This window comes from Vanellus vanellus, assembly GCF_965231255.1.
Source record: "Vanellus vanellus genome assembly, chromosome: 5".
Classification (NCBI taxonomy): Eukaryota; Metazoa; Chordata; class Aves; order Charadriiformes; family Charadriidae; genus Vanellus; species Vanellus vanellus.
The window spans coordinates 51,684,528-51,710,783 of record NC_138910.1 but is presented as its reverse complement, the minus strand read 5'-3'; the positions used below and the strand labels follow the sequence as shown (position 1 = coordinate 51,710,783).

Here is a 26,256-nt window from a genome sequence, read left to right as displayed (position 1 = left end):
TAGCGCTGGCCTTTTATGCACCGCACCCACACGACCGACCACTGGTTACTGAATAATAAATGCCAGACTATTCCATTACTGTAATATGCACGAGCAGGAGGCTGACTCACATTCAGCCAGCTACAACAAGGGAAACAAAGAGTTTTGAAACTTATCACTAAAAAGGAGGGTGGGGTTTTTATTTTAATTCACTCTACGTTAAGTTATCTATCCAAGGAGGAGATTACTTGAAGCCTAGAAAGAATAACCACTTGAATGAAGTTTTTAGTAAAACCTTCCTTTATTTTAAATTGGGATGGGGGAAGGGAAAATGACATAATAATACTGCCCTAGTTAAAACATCTGAAAATTAACCTCCTATAATGAAAACAGTGGCCAATAAACAGCAAAGTTCTTCACACAGTAATCAAGGTGTCATAGTTCACTGGGTCTCCTTTACCCTCCTTCTACATCTGTCTGGTCAGCAGGCAGCCAAATCTTTCACCTTTCTATTTCCTTCTTGCATTCCCCTCCAACTCACCTCCAAACCTTCTCTTAGGAAGATATCCAAGTTTTTCTGTCTCCAGGAACAGGAAACAACTCTGAGAACTCTTGCACGGATAACCCATTGGAGACATGATGCAGAGCTAAGCTGGTACTTTATGTTAACAAGACAATGGATTTCTACTTTCTCAAAGACTGATGTGTTATTTGGTCATCTAGTTCTCCGCATAATTCAAGGAGATCACAATTTTGTTCTAAAGTCAAACCCGACTGCAGTTTTTATTTAAACATCCATTCCTTTGCAGTCAGGTAGAAGAAAACAAAGGAACAGTCAAAAGGGCAGATATAAACTTTTCAAGTTCAACATTATAACAAAGCAAGCTAAGGTAAATGAGATTTTCCTTGCAAATGCAGAGAGATTAACAGGGGTACTAGAAATAAATTGCTGTTATAGTCCTAGAGAGAAAATACAGGCCTTCAAATGATAACAAATGTTGTACAGTTTTGACTGACTCAACCAGTCGAGAAGTTTTGCTGATCATGGCTCTCCTATAAGCAGCTTTCCATTGTCTGGGTTTAATTATTACTTGTGGAAAAGACCAACATCACTAGCAACAACCACTTTTACTGCTAATGCTGAAATAGGAAATGGTTTTACTACAAATAACCACCTTGAGCTTCATCTTGTTAAACCAAAGTCAAACACCCCTATGAGAAATCTGAAACTAAAGCAATCAGTGTGACCTTTAGAAAGCTGGCATAATAAAAACTGAAAAGCTGTATTCTGCAAATAATTCATGATTAATGCAGCAGAACTTTGTGTAAACAGTGTTCATAAATGTCCTGGCTCAAGCGGTTCACCTGAAATCAAGTATGGAATAGCGAGATGCAAAGCCTCACTGGCCTTATTTATTTAAAAAAAAAAAAAAAAAAAAAAAAGGATATCGATGCCAGGTTTACTGCCCTGTTCCGAGTCGCTGGGGTGAGCTGTTGGCATTACCAAACCCGACTGTGGTCCTTCACAGGGCACCGCTTGCAGGAAGGGAAGGCTCGAAGGCGGTGGGTGCTGGCCAGGCAGGCAGCTCGCCCCTGGGTCTCGCCCTTGGGAGCCGCAGCCGGAGCGCCGAGAGCCGCCTCTCAAAGTCACCCCCTCCTTCTGCCTGCCGGCTGCGGAGAACTGGCGGTGGTGCTGAAAAACGCCCGTTACCGACAGACGGCGGGGCTGCGCCCAGGGCTGCGGAGGGGCCGCCGGCCGGCTCCGGCGGGGATGCCGGGGAGACGGGCACCTCACCGCCGTCCCCCCGCCGCCTGTCACGCCTCCGCTATGGCGGGCTTAAGGGACCGCCAACACAGGAGAGCCGCGAAGGGCTCCCGGCCTTACACATGCCACGCACAAACACACCGGTTTCCTCCAGAAATCTCGCAGAAGACTTTATTTAAAGAAAAAGAAAAAAAAAAAAAAAAAAAGAAGAAAAGAAAAATATGTCTTTTATCCCCCAAGCCTCTGACCTTTGTCCCGCACCAAAAGGTTACGGGCAACAATTAATTAATTGGCCACCCAGCGCTTTTCCTCCGAGTGCTCCCAAGCTTTTGGGGACGGCGAGAGCCTTAATCTCCCACCCCGCTGCTCTCGCACCCTCCTCCCGCCGAGGAAAGGCGCGGGAAGCTGCCGGCCGGCAGGCACCGCCGCCGGGCAGGGGAGATGCCTCGCACCACCACCACCACCCCTCCCACGGCCAGCTGGAGGACACCCGGGCGGCGCTTCCCGGGCACCCACCACCCTGCCCCGGTGGAGACACGGGGGACCGGGGCCGGCTTCACACCGCCCCCCCCCCCCCCGCGGCGAGCCCCGGCGCCGAGCCCCTCTCCAGCAGCACGGGGGGAGCGGGCCGAGGCGGCGGCGGCGCGGCCCTACCTCATACTGGATGTACTGCTTCCGCCACTCGGGGGTGATGTGCGCCGCGAGGTGCTCGGCGAACTTCATCCTGCCGCCGCCGGGCCGGGGCCGCGCTCGCTCTGCTCCCGCGGAGCCGCCTCAGCGGCGCTTGGCTGCCAAGGGGCCGCCGCCGCCGCCGGTAGTGGGGGGCGGGGGGGAGCCGCCGCCACACATGGGCCCCCGCCCGCCCGCCCCGCCACTCCTCAGCCCGCCTCGGGCCTCCTCAGCGCCGCCCCGCCACCGCCGCCGCCGCCTCCTCCGCCGCCGCCGCCATCTTCCCCGTCCCGCCGCCCCGCCGCCGCCTCCCCCCAGCCGTCAGCCGGCCCGACAGCCAACCGGCCGCCGGCAAGGCGCCATCGCCACGGCAACCGCCGCCGCCGCCCACTGCCGCGCGGGGAGGGGCGGGGCCTGGCGGAGGGGCGGGGCTGAGGGAGGTCGGCCCCGCCCCCGCCCGCCGGGCCGGGGAAGGCGGGGGGGGGCGGTGGCGCCGGTGCGCCCCCAGCGGGGGACGGCCCGCCTCGTTTTACTCTTTCTGCTCAGTTTTGGGGTCGGGTTGAAGACAAACGTGTCACCTTCGTCCCTGAGGATCTCCAGCCCAGCCCCACCATAAGCGATGGCAGCTCTGGGACAGCCCCAGTTTGAATCCTGAAACCTTTGGGGAGGAATGGGGATGGGGATGGGGATGGGGATGGGAATGGAATGGAATGGAATGGAATGGAATGGAATGGAATGGACCGGGATGGGGACGGGGATGGGGATGGGGATGGGGATGGGGATCGGGATGGGGATGGGGATGGGGAGAGAAAGAGATGGGAATGGAATGGGGAAGGGGTAGGAATGGGAGGGGAGGGGGATGGGGATGGGAATGGGGATGGGAATGGGAATGGGAATGGAATGGGGAAGGGGATGGGATGGGATGGGATGGGATGGGATGGGATGGGATGGGATGGGATGGGATGGGATGGGATGGGATGGGATGGGGATGGGATGGCATGGCATGGAATGGGGACGGGGATGGGAATGGGAATGGGAATGGGGATGGGGATGGGGATGGGGATGGGGATGGGGATGGGGATGGGGATGGGGATGGGGATGGGGATGGGGAGGGAATGGAATAGCATGGAATGGAATGGAATGGAATGGAATGGAATGGAATGGAATGGAATGGAATGGATGTGGATGGGCATGGAATGGGATGGGGATGGGATGGGATGGGATGGGATGGGATGGGATGGGATGGGATGGGATGGGATGGGATGGGACGGGATGGGATGGGACGGGACGGGATGGGATGGGAATGTGGAGAAGTGGGGCAGGAAGAGTGGTGTGGATGGCAGGGGATGTGGATGAGGGGATGGGAGGTACCAGTCAGGGTAAAGAGAGAGTGTGAGGATGGAGATGGTGGGGAAGAGTAGAAGACACAAGAAAGATGAGTAAGAATCGAGGGTGGAGGGAAATTAGGCTGACAGGTCACAAAAAGCCAGGGGGAAGGAAAAGAAAGAGAAGACAGTGCAAAGGAGAAGGAAGAGGGGAAGAGAAAGGAAAAGAAAAAAAAATAACAAACCGAAAATTCTCCAGAGGTTGCATGATCACAAAAGCCTTTGCCCTTCCACTCATCACACCAACTGGCCGGGTGCCATGCACACCACGGGGAAACCCAGGGCAGCTCTAAGAGCAAGCCCACCCACGCAGGGGCACCACTGCCGCGAAATACAGACAGCCCCAGGAGCTGGAGGTTTGGTACGCACTGCGTTATAGCATGAGACACCAAATTGGAGCCGTTCGAAGTGGGGCTTCAGCCCCCAGTTACCCCCGGGTATCCCAGTGGCCCTAATCTTGCCCCTCCCCAGTTCCCAGATTTTGGGAACTTGCTGTGTTTGCGATTAATTTTGGTTTTCCTTCAAGCCTCCCAACCTCCGGAACAACTTCAGATGATACTTTTCAGCTTTTTCCTGTACCCACACCAGGGCCAATCCTGTCCCAGCTGCCAGTCCCTCGGCACGGCAGCGTTCCTCCCCACCGCCACAGGCAGCTGCCCGGAGCATCGCTCCTACTGACATCTGCAGGAGCCAAGCTCATTTGCTGTGGTGATTTATTGGGGTCCTGTCGCAGGCCCGGGGACCTCTGATTTGCGAGCGCTCTTAACCTGCACGGAGATTTACCCGGCAGCGACAGCGGCGCATGCAGCAGTGATGCTCACTGATACGATCTCTTAATTATGTTTGCAGAAACCCATTTAATGAATAGAGCTTCGGTGCCCTTCGTCTGAAACTTCACACTCAGCAACCTGCCCGGCACTGACCTCAGCGCGAACTAACCGCTATGTCACAGCTTGACTTACATTTAGCGGGTCACCAGCTTTTTAATGCGTTACTTTTGCAGGCTTTTACGAGATAAAATCGCTCGGGGTCTGAGTCTGCTCCCACCGCGATCAGTGGCACCGACTTCAGCGGGAGCAGACGTGAGGCGGGTCTTTGCCGCTTCGATCCTTTGAATACCGTCAGGCTTGCAGAGATAACGTGCGGCGTGGGGGAGGAGAACGGATTAAAAAATAAATATTCCCCTCTATTATTTGCTGGATGCATTGCGTGAAATATGTGCTGTGATGTATAATCATAGAATGTCTTCTGATGCGACAGCTTGCGAATTCAGCAACTGAAAATAGCTAGTGATCCCCCATCCCTTTGTACCTCAGAGATTATTTTACCCATCAATAAATTCCATTTATTTATTTAATACCAATAAATGCTATTTATTGGTATTAAACAAAGACAGATGATAGCAGGGGAGGCAGAGCAGAGGCTGGACTCCTTCTTCTTCACCATTGCCATGTTCTCTAGCAACAGCTCCGGTTAAATATCTGATTGGCAAAACCCTGCCTCCCGTTATCAGATGCGCTTTGGGACCACGCTTGGCATCACGAGAGCGTTTCACTGCTCTGCTGGGACTCGGGGCTTTCCCATTCCTCAAAACGTTTCAAAACTCTCAGCTCTGCACATCCAGGGGCTTGTGAGGGGGGAGTGTGTGTGGCGGGGGGAGGCAGGAAAGAAGAGAGGGCAGGAGAAGCCTTAAATGAAAGAGGCAGGGCCACTTCTGCCTGCCTTTGCTACCTTCTGCCGGTGGCCGGGCTGGAGGGCAGGCAGGGGGAACGCAGGAAAGCATCCCAGCCGAGGAGGGATGCTGATCCCAGCCAATCCCGGTCCCTGTGCCTCGGGTCTGGATCCTGGTCCCCGTGCCTCGCTTGCACCAGGCTGCGACATTCCCCTCATCTCTCGCTCTTTTCCAGGAAAGAGTTTGCATTGTGGCTTTCCCCCATGCTGTTGTAGCTGGGAAAAAATAAAAGCAACATTATTTGCATTTTTAAACCCAGCAAGGAGAAGTCGGGAGTGGGCTTTCCGCCAGTGCAGTCTGGCACTTGCTTTGTTGAGAGCATATAGAATAATTTATAAATAGCATGGTGGGTTTTTTAAAGAAATGTAATTATTCTTTTAAAGATCCTGCATTGCTGGGGAGAAGGAGTCTTCAAAAGAGGCTTTAGAAAAAGAATCTCGCAGAGGGAAAATTTTCTTTAATGGCATTCATAAAATCACGAAGAGGAGGGTTTTCCATAGCAGGAGACAATGCAGGACACCCACAGACAACCATTCCTACATCTCTCTTCCCACCTCCTCCCCAGGCAGCTGACTTTTAAGATGCCTGGATGCTTAGAGGCTCGGTTTGTCATGAGAGGGGATGCTTTAGCAGCACAACCCTCCCTGGCCCCATGAGCAGAGCAGAAGATGCTGAGCCTGGACCTCTGTGTGGGTCAATGTCAGGGGGAGCTGGGAAGATAAATTCATCTCCTCTCCATCAAAACTGGAACAAATAATGCCTGAGACCACAGAGGTGGCAGCAGTGGCGTACCCCCAAGCTTGGCAAAGATGCTTTTTGCCACTGGCCAGAGCTGCTCCATGGAGGCAGCAGGGGCATCACCAGGGGAATGGCTGCTCTCTGCATCCTCCACCGCCCTGCCCTGCGCTGGTGGTGATTCCTGCTCTCGAGAGATGAGTAGGAGCTTCACTGCCATTGGCTTGGAAAGAAAGGAGGGGGGGAATAAATAAATAGGCAAGTAAAAGCAGGTCAGGGGCAAGCTTGGTGCAGAACAACAAAGGAATTCAGTAAATCACACCAGGAGATGCTGCCCTGCCTGCCAGGATCAATACAGCAGCAGCCCTGGGCTTCGGACATCCTCAGCATCCACTGGCCAGCCCTGAACACTCACATTATCTCCTTCATCAATATCGGTCTTGAGAAATGCAATCAATATATTGGATTTCCCAGAGACAGTGGTGCAAAATGCACAAATCCTCCGGCAGCCTGAGCTGGAGCTATTGATTTTTCGTATATTCTCCCTCCCCGCTGGGTACCAGTGGTGGACAAGGGTGTGATTATGAGCACCAGGAGGTGGGGGGCTCTCAGTCCCCAGGGCAGAGGCAGTGCACAGGGCCAGACCGGGAGCAGCACAGCCCAATCCACTGGGAATAGTTAGGACGTTTATACACCCAGGCAAGCTGCCTGCAGCAGGTTTAAGCCAAGAAGAGCAGTGATTTCCAGGCAATAATAATGCACTGGATGGGCGTGATTCCAGTGGCAGGGATGTCTGTACTGATCCAGGCTCTTCCAAGCTCTGTCCCAGCAGCCATAACCTCCACGGCTCTTCCAAGCAGGGTAAGATGATGCTTTCATCCCCATTTCAGCAGGACCCAGGATGAGACCTGCCAGGACAGGACGTGCCATCCTCCGCCTGGGCTGCAGGTGGGTCACTTTACCCGCTGGCTGAATTTGATCCATCGGGACTTGAGCCCATCACAGAGGACTCAAGATCCCCAACAGCCAGCCCCAGGCAGCCCTGTCCCCAGCCACCAGCTCATGGGCATGTGGGTCTGTGGGCAGTAACCATGCCCCGACAGATTTATGTATCACCTCCTCTGTACTCTCCAGGGCAGGATTTGGCCAGTGTCAACTGGCCTGATGTTAAAAATCCCAAGGTCGGACAACAACGTACCCCTGGCTGCAAGCCCGCGTGTAGAGGCACGATTGCTGCTGAAACGTGTAGGGATGCAGAAAAACAGCAAAAAAAAACAAAGTGGCAGCAGCTTCCCTTTGCTGGGATCCTGCCCTGTGATGGGAGCCGGGCTGCCTCCGTTTGTTGCCTGACGCCCCCGAATAGGCTGACCTTTCCCAGGCTGACTCATGACCGACGTGTGCACGGCCGCAAGCAGGAGGCAGCTCCTCGCTGCTCACAGGCGTCCTCTCCGCTTTGCTTGAGATCGCAGGGGCGTTCTGCTCAGAAACTCATCCGGGGAGTAAGAGAAAACCCATCTGCCCAGACGGTTTAGGTCACGATGCCCCTGCCAGGTTGTTTCCAGCCCTGTTCCTGCGATATGAGGGGTGCAGTGTCCCCCACCGCCATAGAGGGACGAACCCCGGGGAGCTGTGCTGGTGGTGGCTGGGCTGGGGACTGGCTGCACTGCCTTACAACCGGGAGCAGATGGGGGGTTTCACGCCCTTCGCTGGCGTGTGAGTGATTGCTCCTGGATCATTTCCAATACATATATATGTGTCAGGTTTAATTGACGCATGCTTGCTTTGTGCGAGAAGACAGCAGCTGACCGGTGGTTAAGAAAACTGAACACCCCGAAAAGGTCTAAAATTAGAGAAGAAACAAGAGCTGCTTCCTCCGAGCCATGGTGCTGCCTGGGCTGCTTCCAGGATAGCCCCGGGAAGAGCCTCTACCCTCCCTGCTCTGTCCCTGGGACTGCCCTACTGCTAAATCCCCCTCCTCTCCGCTTGCAACAGGGGAGTGCGCAGCATTTGTCCCCCCCTAACACTTCTCCACGGCTGTCCATGGCATTACCCCACCGTGCCCTGGGGCAGGATGGACCCTTATCCCTTTGGGGTGTTTTCCAAGGGACAAAACTGGTAAAGTGCCAGGTGGCCTTGAGACCGTCCCCGTCCTGTTTACCCTAACCTCGCTTGCCTTGTTAAACATGTTCTTGCCTCCCCATCGCCATCCTGGCTGCTGGCCCCTTCCCAGGGGGATACACCATGCGAGGGGGGTGAAGGAAGGGGGGCAGCACCCCACCAAACATCAGGAAGGGAGGTGATCTGAGACAAGAAACAGCGTTCCCAAAGCTGCTGCTGCTGGCTCAGGCAGCCAACACCACCGTCACGGCGGAGTCACAGCAGGTCGAGGAGGAAACACGAGATATCAGCGCATCTCGGTGTATTGATGCTGCAGGCACCAAGCTGCCACAAGCACAATAAAGCAGTGGGGTGGCGCTGGCAGCAGCACCGTGCCCTTTGCACGGGCGACCAGCTCCCTCCCTCCCACTGCCCTGGCAGGGGCCAACGCCAAGCCGCTCTCTCCCTCCCTCTGCTCCAGAGCCAGATGGATCCAGGGACGTGGGGTAGGACTGGGGGAACCACCCTTTTCTGTGCCATCCCCGCAGCCGATGGGCTGCGGACAGACAAATGCCAGGGTTGTGCCTTGGTACTGGTACAAAGATGCTTCATGTTTGGTGAGTGGTCCCCGCTGGGAAAGGAGAGTAGACCATACCCCTGTGTGACACCACATGTTGTTGTAACCACACGCTAGAGGACGTGTCGCTGCGATTCTCTGTGCTAAACCTGTGTCCCTTAATCAGCACGTCTATGATGGCAACAAAAAGCTAAGTGCAGGCGATGTTGAGGTGTGCTGTAATAGCTATGGCAGAAATCTCCAAAGCTGGCACTGGCAGGACTTCCTGGGAATTTTTGGAAATCCTGCCATAGCTTTGTGGTTTTTTAACAACTTCTGAACCTTATCAAAGTGCACAAAAGGCCACAGGCTTCCTATTTGCAAGGGCCATGTTAGGAAAACAACAGCCACTCCTGCCAAACCTGGCTTGACCCTGCTGCTTGGACGCCAAGCATCACCGTCGAGCCCTGCATCATTAGCATCCTTAGGGTGGTTGATTCCTAACGATGCTCCCAGTGCATTGCAGGGGACGGACCTTGTCCACAGTGAGTTCATTTGGTGATCTCCTGGGACAGCGCTGTGGTTAAGCTGTTTCTCCATGGAGGATCTTGACTGGTCTTGGAAGGAATCGTGTGTTTCCAGGTCATTCCCTTATGCATCAGGGCTGAGTGTGAACCATCTGCAGGTGCCGTAACACACAGTTCCAGGTCCTGCAACCTCAGGACAAATGTCAGATTAGAAAGAATCATTTAAAGCAAGTGGGAACACATCCCAAAAGTCCTTGTGCCACCAGGGCAGAGAGTGAGAGGCGGCACATCAGCTGGGTTCCCAGCCCGGCCCTGGGCTAGGGAGCGGCTGGGCTGCGTTCGTGCTGGGGACTCCACATCTGTTCCCAGCCAGCTGCTTGGAGAACAATGGCTCCGATCTCCAACAGCAGCCGTGGACTGGACACAGCCTGGCTTTGTCCTCGACCTAGAAATTAGTCCCGGTGCTGCAAATCGCACGTATGCGGAAACCCCCCAGCATTTCTCAGTGCCTCTGATTGACGCCAGCAGATCTGGCAAGGGGTCGCCTCTACAGCCTGAGACCACTGTCTCCTGCAGTTCCTCTCTGGCTCCAGACGTCGTCGTGATTTTATCATACATCTGTCAGGAATTAGGCTAAAACCCTTCCCTTGCAACATAGGAATCAGCAAATGGGCAGGGGTTCTGATGCCTGGGCTCATACCTGGCGGGGTGATGTGGAGGGGACACCAGGTGCCCCCTTCCTCCAAACCACCCCAGCCTTCCCGGTCAGGATGTGCTGACCTGAAATCCAAGCCCTGCCTGCTCAATTATATGGCCAAAACAAGCCATAAATCTCCTTCCACAGAGCTGGAAGGTGCAATTGCTTTTGTGCGGTGCAGGTTTTTCCTTGCACGATTTGTGTGTAGCATCACGTGAGGGAAATCTGTAAGTAAAAGTCAGGCAGGAGCCATTTATAACAGCAGCACCGTGATTGTTACTGCTGACAGCTGCAATTACAGGCGCTCCCTTCGATCGCTCCTCACTGGGGGAGAGTGGAGCCAGCACCAGAGCGGGGAAGGGGTTGGGAGAGGTTTTTCCAGTCTCTGGTGGAGCTTGTCACCCACAGGCAGTGCTTAGGGAAGGTTTCGGGGAAGGATGTAGGATGGGGAATAGCCCCCAGTAAGGAGAGTTTGGGGAGGGATGCAGGATGCTCGCCAGTAAGGAGAGACCATTGAACACATCAACTGGTGTTCACCTCCTTGCGCATGACAAAGAGATTGCCCCAGGGCTGTGCAGGGACAGACAGGGGGTCTGAGCGGTCGCCAGGAAGAAATGCTGCTGGTGGCCCCAGATAACCCCAAGGTGGGCTGCAGGTGAGGGCAGCATCCCAGACGGGTTGCTGCCAGGCACTTCTTGGCCAACATCGTGGTCTGGATCTCCTGTCTGTGAGATGTTCAGTGTGTGCCAGGCAGGTAGGCACCGGGATGCTATCAGCCGCAGCAGCTGGGGAGCTGCCGGGGGATTTGGGAGCCGGGGTACCAGAGGGATGCAGAGGACCTTGCCTGGGGAAGATGGAGAGCAAAATGAGGGACGTCTGTGGCCTTGCAGTGACAGGGCAGTGACAAACGGAGCCATTACTCGCTGTCTGCTGCCGCACGGAGATGTGAGACAAGGGGGACCTGGCAAGAGGCAGGGGAGCGTGGAGGCAGCAGCCCTGCAGCAGCCGAAATTCAGATGGGCTTTCCTGCTGAATGCCTCAGCTCTGTCTTCTCTACACAGTTTCAGGGGAACTGAAACGTCCAAAAGTGAGCTAAATTTCATAATTATCTTAGGTAAAAAAAACAAAAAAAACCCAAAAAACGACAAAACCAAGACACAAAAAAAAACCCTGTTAGAATTGACTTTTTATTTTGCTGTTTACAATGAATAATACCTAGAGTTTTGTTTCAAAACTAAGGGCTCTGCTGCAGTTTTTGCACATGCATGAACAAAGATGGGAAAAAGGATGGATGGAGCAGGAGGCTGAGTAAAGTGAAACAAAACCGAGGCTTTTTGTTTCACACCAAGCAAAACACTCCAGGTCAAACCAAACTGAAATTTCTGCTTGTGTTTTTCATTTGCATTTAGAAAAGAAAATATTGTACAAAATTCCAGCTGACTGCCCCAAACCGAAAAAACTTAGTGGTGAGATATGTCTCTCCATGGAAAGATCCACTATTTGCACAGCTCTGGCTGCAACCTTTGAACTGCTGGTCAGCTGTGGTTTTGCAACCACTTTACTGCTGCTATCAGCCCAGCCCACTGCCCACACTGCCCAGCAAGGCTTCGGGCATGCTTGGAGAGCAGTGCTTGGCACCTGGCAGAGGAGTTTTTCCAATAGTGTTTAAGAGGTTTAATGATATGCCAGGGAGAAGGTAGATTTATGCACTTTTGAGGGGGGTTATGCATTCCTTTTCCATCACGGCTACTGATTTGTATTCACCACGGCGCACGAATTTATGGAAGGAGGGAATCGATGTTTTATTGATATCTAAAAAACCTATATGATGGATGTGCTAATTACATGCTTTTCTCCCAGATCCCCTTTATTATACACAAACAAACGGCCCCGGTGCTATAATGAATGCAGGTAAAATGTGCAACAGAGCTGAACTCCGCAGAGGTGATGGGTGCGAGGGAGACTTGCCTATGCTGGGGCATAAGCCCTTTGTTCAGCTTCTCCCCAGCCAGTATTGAATTTTGGTTTCCCATTGCCTGTGATTCCATTTCACAGAAATTACCTCCCTTGTCAGGGACAGGGGGGCACGGCTCTCACAGCCATGCTGCGGGCTCCCGGCTGCTACGGGATCTATCAGCTCCCAAAAATGTTGAGTAGGGTGTGTATTTGCTCTGTCTTGCTAACAGAGGACACATGCACAGGGTGAAAAATGAGCAGTTTTTTTTTTTTCATCTCTCTGCTAAAGCAGTGAGCGCGTGGAGTAGAGAGGTAGCAGTGGGTGGTCATCTCCCCTCCTCCCTTTCCCACTGCAGGGGCAAAGGCAAGCCAGGTGCCGTGACGAGTATCATGTGTAGCGATACATGTAAAAAAAATCCATATTCCAGATGGAAATCATAGCTCAAGGCAAGCATATGCCACTCTGCCCCTGTGTGATGAGCCAGGCACTGCTCCAGCATAAGCCCCATGTGAGCCCTCTGCCTGTGGGTCCGGGCAGGGAAGAATGATGACTCTGCTCAACGCAGGGAGGCAGCTGTGTTCCGGGGTCTGCTTTCTGCATGGGGAACATGGGGTTTGGGGAGCCACCAGAGCAGTGAAAGGACTTCTGTAGTGCAGGACCCAGAATAGATGCAAGAGGAGAAGAGAAGGTGGGATAAAGCACATAGTCTGAAGCATCGCACTTGTGTGCCACCTACCAGAAATTCACGGCATGGCCTGTTTTTTTACAGTGAGGACTTTGTGATCTTGAGGGCCAGCAGAAAAGCTCTTGGCCATCAGCCTTGTGTCCTGCCGAGAGGAGGCTTTGTCAGGCAGTTGCCACCCGTGCAGCTCCAGGCTTCATCAAAGGGCAAAACCTGTCCCAGGCTGGGGGTCCCCAGATTTCGGGGGGCTTCGCGGTGCCCCATGGGGATGTTTGTCAAAGGCAAAGTCTCGGTCAGGAGTGGGTGCCCCCTCGGTCCCTCCTGTGCCCCAGGCACAGGAGCTCCCACAGGGGGATGGGTAGGAGGCACAATGGTGAGGAGGCTTCTCCCCCCACGGTGTGAGTGCAGGAGGCAAATCTCCCAAGGAGAAGCGATGAGGGAGACAAAGGAGAAGAGAACAGTGGGATAAAGACACACACAACGGGTAGCTTGGTGGAGCTCAGGAGTCAGGAGGGGGCATTTATTAACCAGAGACACAGCTCTGCCGCAGTGGAGGTGATGTGTGCCAGGTTGAAGCATGCTGGGGGCTGAGCCATGGGAGGGGAGCATCCCCGGGCTCCCCCAGCTCCTCATGCCCCTCGCCCTCAGGAGGGCATGCACAACACCAGCCCACAGCCTGCTCCTTTCTACATAGACAGGTGTCTCCCCAGTAAAATGCATGGCCACAAACAAACCAGCTCTTAATTGCCTCTTTCTTCTTTTGTTGTGGGGGAAAAAAAAAAGTAATCATAGCTTAGCTCGCAGGGATCCCTTCAGATGTTGCATCCAGACTGCCCGGGGTTTGGTGTGCACAGTGGCCTCTGCCCTCTGCAGAGGGACAATGACAGGTCTCCAGGCTGACCAGAGGATGGATATGATAATTATACAGGGATATTTTTTCCCTGCCCGGCACTGCTGGTCACAGCCTGTTATTGTGCTTCTGTGATCCCAGCGTGGGATGTGGGGCTGACCCACACACAGAGCTGGTGAAAGGGTCCTGCAAGATTTTCTTCACTGCTTGGTGCCTGCAGTGCTTGTGGTTTTGTGCACACTGCAGCCAGGGGCTGGGAGATTGGGCCGAATTTGACCCAGCTTATACTGGGGTGATGGTTGGTGCATCCAGCACAAGGGCATCGGCACCAGTGCCCCCCAAACACTGGTCCTGTCCTCTGCCAGGCTGCCAGGGACCAGCAACCAAATAAACATCATCCTGCAGAGCAGGCACGGCGTTTCTGAGCCCGGCATCCCCCTCCTCAGCGTTTCCGTGCCAGGCTCCTAAAACCTCCACGGGTGCTTTTGCATCAAACCTGCTCCCACGCCTGCCAAAGTGAGGGGGTGGAAGGAAGGATCAGGCCCTCAGTGCAGTTGCTCTTTAAAAAAAAAAAAAAGACAAGGAAAAAGTAAGAGAGATCTAGTAGGAGCCGTAAGTGCTCTAGCGAAGGAACCCAGCAAGGTAGCGAGGCCTCTCTCACCATGGAGACGAGCCGGAGAGCGTGCGGAGGCTGTGCGCTTCGGTTAATTTGCTGCAAGTACTTTTTCCAAGATGTTCAGGGAGGGTTTCATCCTGCCAGCCTGCCCCTGCGCCTGTCCCTCACTGAACGCCGGCAGGCTCGGACCAGGCGATGCTTCCCCATGGCGAGCGGGGCTGGTCGGGGAGATGCAGCCAGCTGGATGGAGCCGATCGGCTTCCGATGGAGAGCAGCGGGGAGGACGAGTTCGCTGTAAATATTGCGGTCTGTTTATGAAGCTGGGTGTTAATCACACACTGGTGAGGAGTTATTATTTTTTGTTTGCAAGTGGCAGAGCCAAGCTGTTTCTGTCTTTCCCCCTGCTCCTGGTTCGAGACGGGGTTTTGTCCCCCCTGCGCCGGCAAGGAGGCCGTGGGGGCTGCAGATACACTCACAGGGCACACTTCGTCTCCTCGGCAGGTGGCCTCAGTCAGGATGGGCATGCTCCTGGCTCCAGCACAGCCGAGCCCACCTCCGCTCCCGTACTGAGCAGAGACTAGGGCCCCACTGCCCCTCTCACACGGGCTGGGATGCAGGGGTCCCCTCCCACCCTGTGCAGGGCTGATCCAGGGTGACTATGCTCCCACAAGTTGGACCCTGACCCCCTTCTTGTGCATACAGCCCAGGGACAGGGACATTGCCATGGCTTGTTGGCCCAGTAGGAGAGCAGTGGTGGCCCTGCAGGGCCATCTCCAGGGGCTCCAGTGATGCTCCAGCTTGCTGCCCTGGCTGTGTTTGGGCTTTTTCACCCTAAGTAAAACTTCTCTGACCCAACAAGGCAGGGAAGGGGCTGTGAAGGGAGTAAGAGAATAAAAGCCAGCTTATTTCTGGCTCTGATGGAAGGTCTTTTTTCCACAACTCCTGCATTTCCCCCTGCAAGTCCCAGGCTGGAAAGATGGGTGTGTGCATTGCTCACAGGCTGTGAGAATGAGTCGGTACTGTCTGGGATGTGGCCAGGAGATCACAAGCATCCATGCGGATGGACCGCGTCATGTGTGGGATCATGGAATCATAGAATGGTTTATGTTGGAAAGAACATTATGTTGGAAAGATCATCTAGTTCCACCCCCCCTGCCATGGGCAAGTCACCTTCCACCAGACCAGGCTGCTCAAAGCCCTGTCCAGTCTGGCTCTGAACACCTCCAGGGATAGGGCATCCACAACTTCTCAGGGCAACCTGTGCCGGTGTCTCACCACCCTCAGAGAGAAAAATATCTTCCTGATACTTAATCTATATTTACCCTCTTCCAGTTTGAAGCCATTACCCCTCGTCCAATCACTACATGCCCTTGTAAAAAGTCCCTCTCCAGCCTTCTTGTAGGCCCCCTTCAGATACTGGAAATCTGCCCTAAAGTCTCCCCGGACTCTTCTCTTCTCCAGGCTGAACAACCCCAACTCTCTCAGCCTGTCTTCACAGGATAAGTGCTCCAGCCCTCTGATCATCTTTGTGGCCTTCCTCTGGACCCGCTCCAACAGGTCCATGTCTTTCTTATGTTGGAGGCCCAAGAGCTGGACGCAGTACTCCAGGTGCGGTTTCACAAGAGTGGTGTAGGGGGGCAGAATCACCTCCTTTGACCTGCTGGCCACGCTGCTTCTGATGCAGCCCACGATATAGTTGACTTGCTGGGCTGTGAGCGCATGTTGCCAGCTCATGTTGAACTTCTCATCCACCAACACCCCTAAGTCCTTCTCCCCAGGCCTGCTCTCAATCCATCCTCTGCCCTGCCTGTATCTGTGCTTGGGATTGCCTTGACCCAGACGCGGGACTTTGCACCTTCACCCTCATCTTCACGCCCAGGGGAATGAGAGCTCATCCAACAACCAGTGCAAGATGGGGACCTCCAAAACTCCGGTGCAAAACCCAGGCTTGATGCTTGCCCCTCTTTGCCTCAGTGTGCCAACCCATCAGACGGGGCCAGGCTGTGGGGCAGCCCCCTGGTACGACGCAGCCGGCCGGGGGGAGCAGCGTGCCCCGTCCGAGGCGAGTGGGTCGGGGCGCTGCCGGGGTGGCCAAGGTTTCCCCAGGGGACTCAGGGCTGCCATTTGCTGAGCCCGGGGGTGGAGGAGGGAGATGGACTTGACAGCTGTGCCAGGGCGGGGGGGGGGGGAGGGACTTTCCTCCCGAAGCAGATACCGGGCTAAATATAAACAACTTTTGGGATGACGCCCGGCCGGGACCCCCGGGGCGGCGGGCAGGGCAGGCAGGGCTACCACCGGGTACCCTGCACCCGCATCCCAGGAGGATGCTGGCTGCCATCCGGCACCCGCCGTCCGTTCCCTGGCCGCCACCGAGGGCCGGGGGACTCTCCCCTCACCTCCCCGCGCCCGCCCGGACCGGAACCGCGGGCGGCCTACGAGTGCCCTCCAGCGGCAGCGGGAAGGCGGCGGGTTCCGTCCGTGTCCCGTCCCCCCCCCCGCCCTCCTCACCGGCCCGGCAGCCGCGGGAGCGGTGGCACAGGCCCCCGGGACAGGACCTCGGGGGTCCCAGCCAAGGGCAAAGGGGGGTTTGGGGGACGCTGGGGGCTCGGAGTGGGGGGTGTGGTGTGTGTCACTTTTGGCAAAGGTTACCAAAAGTTTGAGGGTGCGGGCAACTCCCTCGTCGGCTGTTTCTGTTTAATCACCGCCAGCAAGAGCCGCGGGCGGGGAGTTCTAAAGGCGAGGTTAAGGGGATGTGTTTCCTGCTCGCTGACACGTCGCTCTTGGACCAGCGGCTGCCCCGGAACTCTCGGACACAGCCCGCGTTTCCCGCCGGGCAGCCCGGCCGCGCGTACCGAGGCGTGAGGGGGACCGGCGCTCCGACGGACCTTGGGCGGGCGGCGGGCCGCCATGGCGTCGCCCCCGCTGGTGGTGGCGGGGGCCGGGAGCGGTGGCGAGGCGAGCTCGGGCTCTGAGGAGACGGGGACGGCGGCGGTGCTGGACCGCGACTTGGCCGCACTCTTCGAGCAGGCGGCCGAGCGGCTGCCGGCCCTGCTGCCCACCGCCAGCAAGGAGCAGCTGCTCTACCTGTACGCCCGCTACAAACAGGTGAGGCGGGACCGGGGCGGCCCGGCCCGACCCACAGGCTGAGCCCGGCCATCCCGCGGCCAGCGCCTGCCTGCGGGCGGGGCCTGAGGCCCGGGCGAAGGAGCGGGGCGGGAGCCGGCCCGGTAGCCGAGTGGCCGGGCCTGGGACTCCCGGGGCCGCCGGCCAAGGGCCTGGGTGGCCGCCGCACAAAACATGGCGATGCCAAGTGGGAAAAGTTGTGTCAGTGGTTGCGAGATAGGGGGTTGTGGGGAGCTTTTGGTCCAGCATGAAGTTCGGTGCCTCTGGCTTCACCTGTGGTGAAGGTAGACGAAGTCTGGTGGGACAGAGTCATGGTGAATTCATCACCCTCGTCGTTGCTCTTCACCTTCCCCCTCGCTCAGCGTGGGTGGCCCGAGTGCCATGCTGGCCGCCTCAGCTGCGGAGACACGGGTTTGGCTTCAGCGGACTGCGTGGTGGATTGCAGTTGGGTGCTGGGGTGGAGGATTTGGCCTCTGTGACAGGTCACCGGTGGGTTGGCGGCCTGTCTGAGTGTCCACTGAGTCTTTGCGGAGTGACTTGGCTGGTAAGTGCAGCTGTCACCTGTGTTTGCCAGTCTCCCTGTGTGTGCTGGGTGATGAGGCAACTGGAACACGTTAGAGAAGGTGATTGAATGGTTTGTAGAGCATGGCTAGCGCTGGTGCTCACCTCCTGGTTAGAGATATTGGAGATCTGCAGTAATGACCCAGGTGTGAGCATTAGATCTTTTGGGCTTTTATGCCACCACATGAAGGACGTGCCCATGCAGATCTGTCTGTGGAGGGCTTTAGAGCTGACTGGGAAACTAAACTTGTTGGTTCTAGTCAGAATGTTGAACATAACTCCTTTTCCCATTCAGACCCTGTGAACTGAGCAAGCTATAGGATACAACGTGACTTTTTCCTGCTCCTGTGGGCGAAGTTACATAAAACAAACAAAAAACCACCAATTAAGATGCAAAGGATTATAATAATCACCTAACCTGGAGAAACAGAAAAATTGTAAATATTGTTACACCTGGAAGACTGAAGAGTAAAAGTACAAATATGACTCAGGTGTGTGGCAAGAGATGCTGCCTCAACTTGAAAACCATATCCCACCTCTTTGGATTAATAGTTGAAACTGGGTATGCACATCTTCCCCATGATTTTCCTCCCATATGGAATACTGTTGTCCTACAACCACCGCTTATAAGCGCTTTCATTTTTTTAATGGAATATTTAATTATCTTCTAAGCTGATGGTTCCTAGGCTGTGGTTTGTGGACCATTAGTTTTATTAAAAGCAGACTGGTCACGTGAGGTTTTGTTTTCAGATTTTTCCAGTGCTTAACAGGTCTCCAGGTTTCTCTTTCCCTTTTTAAGAAAAAGGAGGGTAGAAAAAACATACTAGGAGAACTTTTAAGAACAGCAAGACCATGTCTAGGATGAGATGAAAAGAAAGGGTGTATTTTCTCTTCTTTAATTTTTTGTCTGTATTCTCAGGAGATTTGTTGTAAATAACCTCTTATTTTTTGCTCTGTTGCAAATGCTTTGTAGCTGTCCTAGGTGGAAGTGGGAAGATGTTACTTGCATATCGGCTCATGATTGTCAACAGACTCCAAAGGGTTTCCTGGTGTTAGCTCTGTAAGACTAATAAGGTGTTTAATGTTAAGAATTACTTAAACCAGAAGCTATTTCACAACAGTTTTGATACAAGTCAGAAAAAGCTGATAATTAACACTGTGTCAGCACAGATTTCTAGTTGCCTTCAGCTGAGGGGAACAGGGCACTTCTGTCCTCTTCTCCTCTGTCCCCCTTGTCCCTGGCTAAGCAGGATGCAACAGCAAGTGCCTTTGTGCTCCTTGGTTTCAGGCTGTGCTTGGCTCCTGGGTTTCTGTGTCTTTGGCTGCCCAGTGCTGTCCAGAAAGGTGCATCCCTGTGCATCCACAGAGTGCCTGGGAGGATAGCGCTGGCAGTGGAGAAGGGAGAAGTTTGCTAGCACAGCTACTGCAGGATTATGCTCTGCTAACTTTGAGTTTTGCAGCGTTTTGTGCTTTAAATCAAAACGAGGGCACTTAATGCAAGTTTTCTCTATTTAATTATAGCAGCTGTATCAGTATGCATAATGGGCTGCTAATATATTACTCTGGTGGACAGTAGTATTGCTAGCGTACAAAAGGTGCTGACTCAGATCTGTCCACTGTCCTTGATTTGGCATCCTTGTCTTTCCTTGGTTTAGTGTTTTATGTCACTAAGGGCTTTGATTTAAGATACAGCACCATCATAAAAGAGGTGACAGTAACAGCTGAGCTCTCTGTTAAAATACTGTATATTATTTATTTCAAACTGTTTGGGTATATAGGCATTTTCCTGGAATTTTATTACCTTTTATTGGAGGCCATTTCAGGATTTTATTACTTTTCTCTCTGATTTTGTTTATGTGTCAGAGACTTGAAAATAAGGGAATTGCTTAGTTGTCATCTCCAGTGAGGTTTTTAGAAGATGTTGCTGAGTTTACGACTCTGCCCCAGAACAGGAGGAAGAACAGACTAGTCGGCAAGGCTCTGGACTGGGACTGATTTTCTGTTTCTCCCCGTGCTTTCTGTGTGGCTTTGCATAAATTACTTTTCTGTGCCTTGAGTCTGTAGTGGTGAAGTGAAGCTACGGCTTGCCTGTTGTGTTGAGGATGAAAAAACCTGAGATTCAGAACATGTAGTAATAGCGACCAACGTAGTGGTCATCATTCAGAGAGGGGAGGAAATCCAGAACTTGCTGAAAATGATTGGACTGAAAAAACTGCCCTGCTAGGAGGATGTGCCAGTGCCTAAGTAAATGCTGAGAGGTGCAGGCAAGCTGGAAACCCAGTGCCACTGGCAAAACAGCACTTATGCTGTCTCTGAGTGTAGGCTCAAGAATATAATCCCATTTTTGCATGACGTCTTTCAAATATTGTAGAACATGATGCCACAAATCTGCCCTGAATATGAGCATTTCTGCCTGCAGCTTCTTGTTGCACAGAGTGGTGTGATGGCGCTGAGTCGGTGTTACCAGCATCACCCTCTTTGTGTCTCTGGGACATGTGCTTGTACTTCCTTACGCCTCACTTTCAGTTGGTTGAGTACAGGGCTTTCCCACAGGTTGGGGCAGGTTAATGGAACAGAGCTTTGGGCAGGAACAGGCAGGAATTCCTGTCTTGCCAAAGAAATTCAGCTCACTTGGCCTGGGTACAGTTAGAGCTTAGTCTTGCTGCCCATGGAGATGAGTTCTGTTCTTGTACTGCTCCATTGGGAGCCTGGAAATATGATTCACCTTACAAGATTTACAATCAGGTAAGAATATTTGGCTGGAACTCCCTGCTGTATAAATGTATTAGTTGCAAAATTATCAAAGAGCTGTTTTGCCACCACCACCGGGGGCAAAGAGGGGCAGGGGGAATCAGTTGTGGAGTAGTAAGAAAGGAGAATCTCAAGGTTTCTCACAGTCTGGACCAGCAGCTGAAGTTGTATGGGGATGGTATGCAGCACTAACATGTTTCTGAGCATCTGTCTATCTGAGCAATCTTCTGAATGTTGTGACCTTCAGCTCTCAGGTGAAGGCTTCATCCAAAGTTTCTAAATTTCCATTTTGGCCACAAACAGAGACGTCTGCAGACGCTTCCCATTTGGAGCTGCCTGGGTCATCTTTGTACCATTCATAATGCCTGTAGGCAACTCTGCATGCAGAAGCAATACTAGGAAAGCATTTAATGCATTCTGGCTGTCATCTTTTTTTTAATGCAGCTGATGAACTGTAAATGAGGAGGTCTAAGCATCAAGTGACCAGTCAGCCCCCTGGAGACCACCAGTAATTATTTTGTGGACACAGAATGAGAAACTCTGACTTGAAAGACTAATACGGGCTCTTGTCTGTCTGCTGGTTATGCAGAAAAACTGCTTTTGAGATCCTGCAGGGAAGCATCAGGCAGAAACCTTCACAAAACTCACCCCCCCAGTATCTGTCGTGAATTTGCACTGGCATATTTAGCTAAAACTTCCCTTCCTCAGCTCTGAGGCTCACGTACCTGCTCATATTGGATTCCTGGTTGGTTTCTGATGCATTATGGAGTCTTGCAGCAAAAAGAGGGAAGCCAAAGCCTTTATTTTCTTCTTTCCAACAAACCCATTGCAAACCTTTTAAATGTATCTTAAAATAGCAAGCAGGGCACAAGTGCACTTTTTGCCGTCTTGATGGATGAAATTTAACTACTGTTCCTTGATTTGTATTACTATCGATGTTACTAACAGTCTTTTCCGACGCTGGAACAGCCTTTGAATGCCAAATCTAAAGAGAGAAAACTGCTGCTGTGTTTTGATGACGGCAGTAGAAAATTAATATTAAAACAGATGAGATTATTTTTTTTTTATCCAACTTGGCCAATTTTTGCAGGTTTGATGTTGAACTAAAGAATTGCCAAGCGGGCGTTTTCCATACAGATAATGGGTTTGCATTTTATTTCCATGCTTGTTTTGTTTTTTAAAACAAGTGGTCCAGCCTACCTCTGAGCACAGGAGAAAACATTTAGACTACATGAATTGTGACTGATTTATAGGATTTAACTGTTGCTAGCCTATTTCTCCTATTCCTCCATGGAATGCAATATGTTGTTTTAAAGGCCAGCTAAGATGTTCTAATTTGAATGAATTGCTCACTGGGAGACAGTCAGATGTACAGAAAATTAATTTCAGTTACAGTCACTCATATCCTCTAACACTTTAAATGAAAACATAGTGTAACTAATAAATATCTCTCAGCATGGGCATGCTCTCTTTAAAGCCTGATTAATGATTCCATCCTCGGCATAAAATCCCCACCCTGTTAAGGTGAAGAATTGTTAGTTGATTTAAGCACTTCACCTGCCTGAACACTTGAGCATATTTCATAAACATTTGATGAATGCAGTTTAGTTTTGCTTGGCTAACAAAATGTTCAGCCAGCAGCTTTTGCCCACCTCCAGAACATACCTGTGTTCCCTCCTTGGGGTCTGTTTAAATACCCCATCTGTGCTGGGCTTCTTTTGCACTGGGCTGTGCCATGTGTTAACAGGGTTTTGCTGTTGCAGGGGCTGTTGCATTTGGAGTTGTGGTTCTCTTCTGGCTCCTACAGTCTTTCTATCGTCCCTGTGGGATATATAGCACTTTATTTAAAAAAAATAAAAATCCCCATGTTTTGTTGAAATTCATTCCCTATCATAATCATTTTGGTTAGATTCATTCTACCAGTGACTCCTGTGTGCAAAGGGCTTTATTTTCTATGAGAAAGGGGAACTGAACAGCCAGATCTGGTGGATCTTGACCAGTATTCCTTGAATCTTCCAGGCAGGGACAGAGGCGCATTTGCTTATACATTCTCCTGAGCTGACTTCAACAAAATATCTCTGTTACCCAAATCTCAATCTGCTAATTGCTCTGTTCTTGAGGCAATTGTCACACTGGCCTCATCGCAGGAACATGGTTTTGCCTTTGGAGTCCTGGACAGGCATAGCCTCTGTCAGTCCTCTGTGTTCCCCTTTGTGGCCTAACTTAGGAGGGAAGTACGGCTGCTAGACTTCCCTGCTATGAGAGGAAAGACTTTGTCCCATCATTACACCATCCTATGGAAAACTGCCTGAATCCCACTGGCACCAAGTCCGTTTTACACTGGCTATAAGATTTATTTTTTTTTTAATATATCTATCCACCAATTCTGGCTTGTTCCCTTGCTTCCCTGTGTTATTTCTTATTTTTCCCCACACATTTTAATTTCTGGCTTGCTGCTGACTGACTGGTTCACCTCCGGTGTTTCTGCTCAGGCCTGGACTTGTCTCTCACACAGTGCTTCCTATGCAGCCAGATGCCTCGGAGCAAATTCGGAAGCTGCTTGGCATTCCTTTGCTCTGAGTTTGTCCCCTTACCTTCCAGAGGACCTTGAAAATAATTAAGCAAAGTCTGTTTACTTGAGCTTTGTGCGGAAGCAGGTGAATTTCAGCCTTAATGAATAATCGTCTCTGTAGAAACCCTAATCAACAGTATTTTTCTTGATACTAGTGGAGAATGAGGCATTTGGCTGGGTAATAAACATAACATTAAGTGAGAAATCACTTGCTGGTTATCCCTGTTAGGTAATGCATGCAAAAGAAATGAGCTGCATAACAAAATTGCTTCACTTGCATCACGCAAAGAAAACACAGGGATACAGAGGTGCTACTAACTGAGAGCACCAAAATGAGGGTAAAATGGGGTTGAGTTGTGTCAGTTCTTTCTCTCAAAAACCTCTCCTCTGGCACAACAACAAAATTACCCTGAAACCATCAGAACCCAGTATTTTCTTATGCAAGTCCCCTTCCCTTTGCTTTGATCTAACGGAAGGAAATTTCTTTTCTTTAGGTGAAATTTGGAACCTGTAATACTCCCAAGCCAAGCTTCTTTGATTTTGAGGGAAAGCAGAAATGGTAAGAGGAAATCCTTGTAATTCCCAGCAATTTCTGGCTCTGCTTTTTGTTGCATCTTGTCTCATCTGTTGACAGATTCTGCACCTAGAGGATGTCAGCTCTCAGAGTCTGTCACTGGACTGGCTTTAAAATCCTTTATTTAATAGGGAAATGTTTGCTGCTATGCCTGATGCAGACATGAAATACCAGACTCCTACACTTACCTTATTTATCCAGGATTAGCCTGTGCACAACAGAAATTTTGTGAAAATAGCTATAGGTTTACACACAGCTTTACTCTGTGAACACAAAGTGATGTTACAGCCTGGATCGCAATCCCCTGAAAGATCCTTTCACAGAAGAGTCCTGCACTGACAGTGGCCATTCATGGCTTCAGAGAAAAGTCGACCACTTCAAACCAAATGAAAGATGGCTTTACACCCCCGAATATGTTTAGATAAATCTTGTCACTGTGTTCCACTAATGACAGTATAAAAACACATTGTGCTGTCTCTGGGTGGCTTGCTGATGTTTTGCTGTCTCTCCTAGGGAGGCTTGGAAAGCCCTGGGAGACATCAGCCCTCATCAAGCTATGCAGGAGTATGTTGCTACAGTGAAAAAACTGGACCCCAGTTGGAATCCACAGGTACGAAACATGAAAATATTGTTCAGAAAACAAACCAGCATTTGTGTCTTTGTAAATATTACGACACTTCAGCTTCACACGGATGTTAATTGCTGCATGGCAAGCTTCATTTTGAGCAGGTTAAAGTCTAAACTAATTTTAAAAACTCTCCTTTTGTTATGACTGAAACATGAAGAACCATCTCTTTCATTCATAATTATCTTCATTACAGTGAGCGCATGCACGGGGTTCGTTTGGCTATAGTGATCTAATTTATTTTGCTTTTATTGGTTCATGCTGTATTTAGCATGTAAAGATACTTTTTATCCTTTTCTTGTCTTTCTCTTTTCAACTACTATTTAAATGTTGATCAATACAAAGTAATCTCCATGAAAGTGACATGAACTGAATGATCAATTCTAAAAATGTTTCCTTTTTGTTTCGATGCAGCAAATTACCAAATCTGATTATGATTAGGTACTCCAACATAACAAGTGTATTTGTAAGTCCTGTATGTGTGTCTTATAGGGGGACTGTACTGTCATTTTAATTAATCTGTCCTTCATCTACCAGGTTTATTACTTGATTGAATATTTAAGGCTATCTCCCTGTTTATAGAATGATTTTTATACAATTTTTAAAGAGGAGTGCTCTTCAGAAAAAGTATTCCCTTTGATTGGAGATAGAGTGGAGATATTTTACTAATAGCAAAATGCTGAAGGCATGGTAATTTCTTTTCACAGTAGGAAACTGATTCATTTTTGATTCTGTGCTTTGGAAGCAAAGTCCTGTGTGAGCACAAACCTACGAATCAAAAATGTGATTCTCATTTCTCTTCTGGCGCTGTCCTGGAGACTTAAGAGTAATTGTTTTTTCTTCACTACTTCACGTTTCATGGTGTTGATCCTGTTTTTACAGCAGAGAAATATTGTCATTTAGAGGAAACCCTGTTTAATACCCTTGGGGAAAATACTTTTATATGCTGTACAGTGCACTTAGCAATATGCTGTGAAGTGCAGTTAGCACAATCTAACTGCATGCTGTGTAAATTCTTGTCCAATCTAAAATTCTCATACAGAAATAAAATAATTTAAAATGAATCCATGTACTATCCTGAGTAAAGAAAGTGTCTAGCAGTGTAAAGTGAGACCTTATAGCAGCCTTCCAGTACCTAAAGGGGGTTCTACAGGAAAGATGGGGAGGGACCCTTTATCAGAGAGTGTAGTGATAGGATGAGGGGTAAACTGGGAGAGGGTAGGTGTAGATTAGCTATTAGGAAGAAATTCTTTACTGTGAGGGTGGTGAGACACCGGCACAGGTTGCCCAGTGGATGTGTATGCCCCATCCCTGGAAGTGTTCAAGGCCAAGCTGGATGGGGGATTGAGCAATCTGGTCTAGTGGAACGTGTCCCTGCCCATGGCAGCAGGTTGGAACTAGATGATCTTTAAGGTGCCTTCCAACTCTAACCATTCTGTGATTTTTATATGAATATGCATTAAACAATTAAAAAAAAAAACAAAAACCCAAACAAACAAAACAAAACAAAAAACCAAACCCCACCCAACTCTTTCCTGATTTTTTTTATGGGTAGAGCTTCTGTTCATGAAAAGACTTCTTATGCATGGTGACAAGCTTAGCTTTGGGTACTCCTTTCGCTTTCTTGCCTCAGATAAATACTTATTGCCACAGGTGTGACCTTCAGGTTACAAAGGTGTCAGCTAGGCAAGTGGAATAATCTGTTCGTTTTTTGGTTTTTTTTGTAAAAAAGTTAAAGATGCCATATAGTAAACAAAAAATGGTTTGCAGCACTGCTCCTCCCCTCTTCCTCTAAGGTGAGGA

General features: G+C 51.1%; 2 protein-coding genes across 2 annotated transcripts in view; one reads left to right on the top strand and one right to left on the bottom strand.

The window, feature by feature from the left end:
• XPR1 (xenotropic and polytropic retrovirus receptor 1) overlaps positions 1 to 2,672 on the bottom strand; it is a 109,328-nt gene extending 106,656 nt beyond the window's left edge. Inside the window, exon 1 of the mRNA XM_082483869.1 lies at positions 2,399 to 2,672. Coding sequence (XP_082339995.1) covers positions 2,399 to 2,467 — 69 coding nt within the window. The 5' untranslated portion in view covers positions 2,468 to 2,672. The remainder of the gene's footprint in view (positions 1 to 2,398) is intronic.
• Positions 2,673 to 17,117: 14,445 nt separating this feature from the next.
• The window catches only part of ACBD6 (acyl-CoA binding domain containing 6), an 88,116-nt gene continuing 78,977 nt past the window's right edge, over positions 17,118 to 26,256 (top strand). The window contains exons 1-3 of the mRNA XM_082483309.1: positions 17,118 to 17,352; positions 23,749 to 23,813; positions 24,342 to 24,438. Of these exons, the coding sequence (XP_082339435.1) occupies positions 17,155 to 17,352; positions 23,749 to 23,813; positions 24,342 to 24,438 (360 nt within the window). The 5' untranslated portion in view covers positions 17,118 to 17,154. The remainder of the gene's footprint in view (positions 17,353 to 23,748; positions 23,814 to 24,341; positions 24,439 to 26,256) is intronic.